Genomic DNA, 7,600 nt, shown 5'->3' on the forward strand with positions numbered 1-7,600 from the left:
GCCAATAAATTTTTTACGATACAAACCAAAGTAGGCCATGGAACCTTGAGAATACAGTCACAATCTAACAGACGAGCCATTCTAGTTCTGCATCTGCTTTCCAGTCTGTTTCAGGGGGTCAGGGGTCACACTGAGCCCCCGATTGAGACAACTGTGTTGCTGTTTCCGATTCCAGGATTGGACTTTTCAGTCATCCAAGAACTCACCGTTAATTAAGGGGCAGAAGAGGAAGTAATCATCGGATTCGAAGGGACACCCATAAGCAAGTAAACAAGACCGTGTGTACATGTGAGAGTGTGTACACGTGAGAGTGTGCACACGTGAGAGTGTGTACACGTGAGAGTGTGTACATGTGAGAGTGTGTACATGTGAGTGTGTACATGTGAGAGTGTGTACACGTGAGAGTGTGTACACGTGAGAGTGTGCACACGTGAGAGTGTGTACACGTGAGAGTGTGTACACGTGAGAGTGTGTACACGTGAGAGTGTGTGTGTGTGTGTGTTTGGGGAGTAGTAGGATTTCTGAAAGTGGAGGAGACACATTACACCAACAGGTCCCTATAGTGGACGTTGCGTCAATGCCTGACACCGACTCCTCCTCTCTTTTTTGGGGGGCTTAGCCTTACCTCTGCAACCCAGGTCCTCTCCAGCTCCCTCTGGGAGTCGGCCTGCTTGTAGAAGAGGGTGAGCGTCTCCCTGCAGGTGGGCGACGGCGAGCGCAGGCTGGCGCAGTCGCGCACCGAGAAACGCAACGTCACAAACGCCCGCGGCGCCGAGTGGCGGTACAGGAAGGGCGTGGCCAGCCAGTTGTCCTGGGGACGGGGGGCCTGGTTGACATTGCAGACCTCGAAGGTGCGGATGAGCTGTCCCCTGTCGTCCAGAACACTGACCTCATCCCACTGAGAGAGAGAGAGAGAGATAGAGAGAGAGAGAGAGAGAGAGAGAGAGAGAGAGAGAGGGAGAGAGAGAGAGAGAGAGAGAGAGAGAGAGAAACACAAATATTATGAGATCCTATAAACACAATTTTGGTACAAGTGAAAGATGATCTTGAACAGATGGTCTTGAATACGGCACTGTATAAACCATCTTGGTCCCTGGCTGTTTATGGCTTACATGCAGATCTGAATCACCTCTCTACAGGTCATACCTCAACTGAGGTGGTTTAAACATTACGTACGTAAACGCTGTAGGACGATACCAGTGTTTTGGACACATGGGTCCTATTTTAAACGCATCTTGATAGGAGTCAACCACTGAGATGAAAGTAGGGTAAAGTAATTTTTTTGTGGTAAATTTCACCCATTTTGTGCTGATTAAACAATACCATGTGCTTCAGTTGTATCTGCATTTTTTTTATGTAACCTAGATACCACAAAAATCCATAAAACAATGTTTAATGAAAATACCAAATGCCAACCGCAAAATGTTGACTGATGTTTGCTACAGTGGGCCATACAGTAGGACAGACTTTTGAAGAGCGTCGTCTTGCTCCTCTCTAGATGCTGCATTTTAAGGTAATGTACTGTAGCACCTTTTCATAAAAAGGTAGAATGGCATTTTCATCAGATGTAGTGATTCGTGTGCGTTTTCAAGGTGTTTAAGATACATTTTCAGACAATGGAAGGCAACCGCAGTGTAAAACACAACACTGATACCCAGGGCCGCCTGGGAGAAATGCGAGGCCCTGTGCGAGATTTAAACGCGAGCCCCCCCCCCCCCCCCCCCCCCCCCCCAAAGGTAAAAAAAATAATATATATATATATATAATTTTTTTTTCATACAGTCAACATATTCTTAAATAATAGTGCTGCCTGAGGCTGGGCATGATACAGTCAACATATAGCAAGAGAGAGAGCGAGAGAGAGCTCCCGTTCTACAGTCAATATACAGTGTACAGAGAGAGAGAGAGAGAGAGAGACACATTGGAAAGAAATTTAAATGCTATTTGGCCGTAAACAGAGAGTACACAGTGGCAGAATACCTGAGCACTGTGACTGAAGATCCTTGACTAGGTACAGACTCAGCGAGCACAGCCTAGCCATAGAGAAAAGCCGCCATAGGCAGACTGTGTGTGTTAGAAAGAGAGAGAGAGAGAGAGAGAGAGAGAGCATGTGTGTTTGTGTGTTAGAGAGAGAGAGCATGTCTGTGTGTCGTGTGTGTGTGTGTTAGAGAGAGAGCATGTATGAGAGAGATAAGCAAAGATGAGCCCCTAAAGGATATTCAACTTTTAATGGAAGAACAAAACAGAAGGAAAAGATAACTTCACAAAGGCAACATGAATATACATAGATCCAAAAGGACAAAGATCAACACTTAAATCCAAAGAGAAGAGGGTCTATACCAGAGAAAACAAAGCAGCAAGGAGCCAATGGCCGACATCAGCTAAATAGGCTAGCCAGGTACTGACACCAGGCCACACACAGCTTTGGCCAACGGCCCAACGCTACCCAAGCTACACAAACGACCAAGACAATTCACACACAGCACATGTCGTATCTCCAAATGTTGTGAAGTAACATATGTTTTGCCTGGAAAAAAACATCGTTATTAACAAAACATTCGGGAGGGGAAGGAAGGAAGAGTGGGGTAATGTCATGACATCTTACCTGCACCAAGGAACGCAGGGCGAAAGGCCGCAACACAGGTCTCCACTTTGACGAAAGGCCTCTCGCTGGCGGGACAAAATGAAGCTATGGCCGGAGCCTTGTCATGGTGCAGGCCCGACTACATCTTCTGTCAAAGATGATGTCGTAGTCAGAGAGTGCCAGTGCCCGCTATTCTCACGGCTAATGTCAATGGTCGTAGCACAAGCTAACAGCTAACTCTAGGCTAACTGATAGCATCAAGCTAACGTTCCCAGGCGAGCGAAAACGAGCAGCTAACGTCGTAGCTAAACAGCTAACTGGCTAACAGTTAGCTCAACCCGGCTATCGCTAACCACTAGCTAACGCAGAAGCAAGCTATCACTTAAGCTACCACTGAAAAACTGTACAACGTGAGAAAAGCAATACAGGCCAACACTTCAGACAGCCGCTGTGTTTTCCTCTTCTCATACGAAGAGAGAAGGGAAAAAGAAGGCAATACACGTCCCACTACAGAGTGGTGTTTACCATAGCGGTGCCGGCAACAAGTCCCTTGCGGACTATAGCCGACTTGAGCATGGAGATATTCTCATAATGAAACACCAAGCTCACCTCCCTCGCACCAGGTGCTGACACCAGGCCACACACCTTTAGCTACTAGTACTACAATAGCTAGTCGGCCCATTTGGCTCCCGAGAGAGAGAGAGAGAGAGAGAGATATCCACGGCGGGAATAGAATAGAGTGCATTAAAAACCAAACGTCCAAGAGGATGGAGACAACCGCGTGGAGTTGATGAAGTTCATCTGCCAAACGACCGTCCTCTTCATCTTGGCATAACAATGCTGCACGCGCTGTCTCTAGGTTAGCTAACGCTAGTTAGCCTTTAGCTAAGCTAGCTACTAGCCGACATCATCATGGCTATATCCCGACTGAACCACACGTTAGCACTCAATATTATAACGTAGCTAAAGCTAACTAGCTGTCCCTGTCTTTAGCCGGGATGGCTAGCCTGACTGAACTGTCTAACATGCAACAACTTTCATCTTCAGTCCATCTGCCGAACGATGTCCTCTTCATCTTGGCTGGCATAACCTCCAATGCTGCACGCGCGAAATAGTCAGACACTACCTTACCTGTAACCCCTCCCCTCATTGAAACCAATTCTGCTGCAGAGCCTCAGAGCTGCCTCCAATAGTGTATCTGCAGAGCCAATAGTGTATCTGCAGAGCCGCAGAGCCAGGAACAAGTCAGACACATTCTACAAACGTGTCTAATGTGAAATATATAAGCATATAAGCAAAACTAGATTTTAGTTCTGTGATGAAAAAGGGCCTCGCGGGAAGGGGGGCCTTGCAAAAAAAAAGGCCCCCCCTTCCCGCGAGGCCCTGTGCGACCGCACTGCTCGCACACCCCCTTAGGCGGCCCTGCTGATACCATACGTTGGAATCTCATCATAATGCATAAACGTGACAAATAATGATTTAATTTAACTCCTAATTAGGTACTGTAAGTATAATATAGACCCAAATGTCAAGAACACTGGAAGCCTATGCCAGTGATGAAATAAGCATGAAATGGCCACCAAATAGTAATTGAACAAGCGCAAATTTGCCCCCTTTTAACCAATTGGCATGAACACACACACATGCAGCTAAAAAGATACTGAAAAATGGTCAGATATAAACTCTTATCGTTCCAATTTTAGTATATGTCTAGCCGGAGCTTCGACTATATAATATAAACTCTTATCAAGCCAACAATGTCATATAGAAGTCCCATGTGAATAACACAGGTATGTTCTTGAAGAGAGGAATAATACACAACAAGGTTATCGAAAAAATGCTCGACACAGGCTAATTACCTCCGCAAAGTGCATTACCTCACAAGCAGTGAATATGACCTGACAGTATGTTTGACAGAAAGGATGCCTTGCTACTGTAGGCAGCCATATCATTGTCCGCAATTCAATAACTTATTTTTCACGTCAAATATGCACGGTCAGTCGTAGCCTCAAGTACAGTCATTGTTGCGAGTTGAATTGCGAGAACAGGAATAAATTGCCTCTCCACATACCAATCTGTTTAGCTAGCTCTTCTTAGAAAAATAATAATAATGTGTGCGTAATTGCAGAATAACCAATACGTGTATAAAACACAGCAGTGCAAAACAATTCATGGTATTTGATGTAAGCACACTGATTCCAAAGCATATTCAGCTAAAAAGCAAGATTCAGAGAGAGAACATTGTTGCAAACCTTGCCTCACAGATATAAACACTCTTTAGACACACTTGGACACCTCGTCCTTGCAATTCAACTCGCAACAATGACTGTACTCGAGGCCAGTGGTGTAGGTCCCTTTGACAACTCCTTGCTTGCTTTGGGGACATTCTTGAATGTCTGTTTTTCTTTTCACATCAGGTTTATAATATAAATGGTAAATGGACTGCATTTATAAAGCACTTTTATCCAAGGCACTTTACAACTTATGCCTCACATTCACTCACACATTCACACACTTACGGTAAAGACAACCATATAACTGCTCATCAGGAGCAGTTAGGGGTTAAGTGTCTTGCTCAAAGACACTTTGACACACTGCCAGGAGGAGCTGGAATCGAATCAGCAACCTTCAGATTACCAGGTGACCACTCCTACCTCCTGAGCTTACTTGCTGCATTCACATTAGACTGAACAAGTGCAATGCAATGTGCTAGACAAGATGTTCTGATTACTATAAAGAGTTGAGTAGTGGAAATTAGGGCTGTCAGTGTATCGCGTTAATTAGATTAATTAATTACACAGCAAATTATCGCGTTATGAAAATTAACTCAAAATTAATTACAAAAAAAAGATTTTTTTTTTTTATATAACATTTTTTTTTTTTATCTCATTCATTCCATAAAAACGTAGAATACACATTACAGACTTTTTTTTATATGGTCCATTTGCATGTTCTTGGTATCGGATTCTAGGGACATCTATGGATCTCAGGGAATGTATTCCCAGTGTCAGAAATACTGTGTCTGTTACTACTGTAGGCTTGAGTAAATTGTAATGAACCAAATGAGAATATCAATAAAAAAAATTGTTATCTTTGACTGTGAATAACACTATGCTCAAATTGACCAGACCTGAAAAATCTAAGCAAATTAATAGATGGAAGATGATTAAACAGAAGGTTTTGTAGATACAGTACTGAATTCTGCCATCCGGACACATGCAATTTGAAATATGATTATAGAATATAGAATATCAGGCATAAAATAGTTATGCGATTAAAATGCGATTAATTAGATTAATTAATTACAAATCCTGTAATTAATTAGATTAATTTTTTTAATCGCCTGACAGCACTAGTGGAAATATAATTTGAATAGCATGTTTTTGAGTGGGCATGTGGAAAGTTGTAGTGGGCTCTAGTTGGCACACGGTGTATACCTGCACATCACATAGACTACACCCCTGATCGACCAACACTGATATAGCTACAGCGTATATTTGATGTGGAAAAAAGGTTCTTGGGGATAATAGAAATGTCTCGCTAGCAACCCAGCCTTTATGTCAAACATACTGTTAGATCATATTCACTGTTTGTTAATCATATAGGCAAAGTTATTGACAGAAAGGCTTGCTAGCATGAAGTTAGCTTTCTGGGTCATTGGGTTTGGCACAAGGGAAACGTTTTGCCTTCAGGGCTTTCTGCCAGAAAGACAAACAAGCGCATTAACTTTTAGCTGCGATGATGCTCCAGCCGTGCAGTATATATCGCAAAGTGATCGACCCCTCAGAATCGAGTATTAATTCAGGCCATGGTATAAGCTGTGATACATGATGGCAGTGATCAAGGGCATGTCTATGGTGTAGTTCACATCAGGATTCCACTATTGATTTTCCACTGTAGCACAACATTGGATATTCAATGACTGCAGCGCTGTTCATTCAACCACTTGACTTTCTTCATTCGGAAGAGAATATAACATTTGTGGGGAAAACTCTAATGATAATCACAGTCTAGGAGAATAAAGCTTAGGCTAAAATATTCATAATCTTGACTGTTTTGCTGAAGATGTGTCGCACAATTATCTAAAAAGCAAGCATGTGAATTTCTGAGTGGTGCGATCTTACTTAGCCATTGCTTGCATCATGCAGCGTGACTTGGCACTTGAAGTCTGTTAGAAAGTATATTTTTGTACGTGCGAGCTGATGCATTAGTTTCTCATTTCATGTTAAAGACAGTGGACCTTATTTATAAAAAAGGTTCTCACACATACTGTGCATTTTGCGTTTTACGACCAAATCTGATCCAAAGTTGTGATTTGATTAATAAGTAATCTTGATGTCAAAAGGTTTAAATAAATGTTCACACGTTTTCTTTGACACATCAAAAGCTAAAACTATCTATATCTTATCATATTCTGTGAAATTACATATGAATGAAAGTCAAAGAACACTTTGATGAATGAGGTCCAGTGTGTGTTGGAGCCACAGGAACAACAGAGCCTTATATGGTGTTGGACATGTGACGCAAATGGCACACCGTGACAGGCAGACGAGTCGCGATGTAACTAAATGTGATGCACGGCTTAGTTTCACCAATTATACAGTAGGCGGCTCCTCTGCATGAAAGGCCTCTGCTTTAGGCCTGTGTCTCTCTGAGTGACAAGCAGAGCATTTTCTGCTGTAATAAAGAGGAATTATGCATTAGCCCTCATCATCACTGTGCTCCCTGCAACAAAGGGGACAGGACAACCTATCAGGGTGCATTTGGATACAGTGTGTGAGAGTGGACGTGTGTGTGTGTGTGTGTGTGTGTGTGTGTGTGTGTGTGTGCTTGTGTGTGTTTGTGTATGTGTGTGTGTGTGTGTGCTTATGTGTGTGTTTGTGTGTGTGTGTGTGATTTGAAAGTGTGTACTTGAGCATGCATAATGTTATTCCCACGTGTTATGGGGGTCGAGTGTGTGTGTGTGTGATTGTATGTGTGTATGTGTTTGCGTGTGTGTGCTTGTTTATGTGTGTG

General features: G+C 43.1%; 1 protein-coding gene across 5 annotated transcripts in view; it reads right to left on the minus strand.

The window, feature by feature from the left end:
- Positions 1 to 7,600, minus strand: part of ephb6 (eph receptor B6) — a 184,171-nt gene that overhangs the window by 136,583 nt on the left and 39,988 nt on the right. For all 5 annotated transcript variants that reach the window (XR_014620763.1, XR_014620764.1, XM_084335855.1 and 2 more), the window contains exon 3: positions 626 to 898. Coding sequence is in view for 3 of the 5 variants with exons in the window: in XM_084335855.1 (XP_084191981.1) it covers positions 626 to 898 (273 nt within the window). In the remaining 2 variants the exon portion in view is untranslated. The remainder of the gene's footprint in view (positions 1 to 625; positions 899 to 7,600) is intronic.

This window comes from Notolepis coatsorum (assembly GCF_963971535.1).
Source record: "Notolepis coatsorum genome assembly, chromosome: 19".
In the NCBI taxonomy this organism is placed as follows: Eukaryota; Metazoa; Chordata; class Actinopteri; order Aulopiformes; family Paralepididae; genus Notolepis; species Notolepis coatsorum.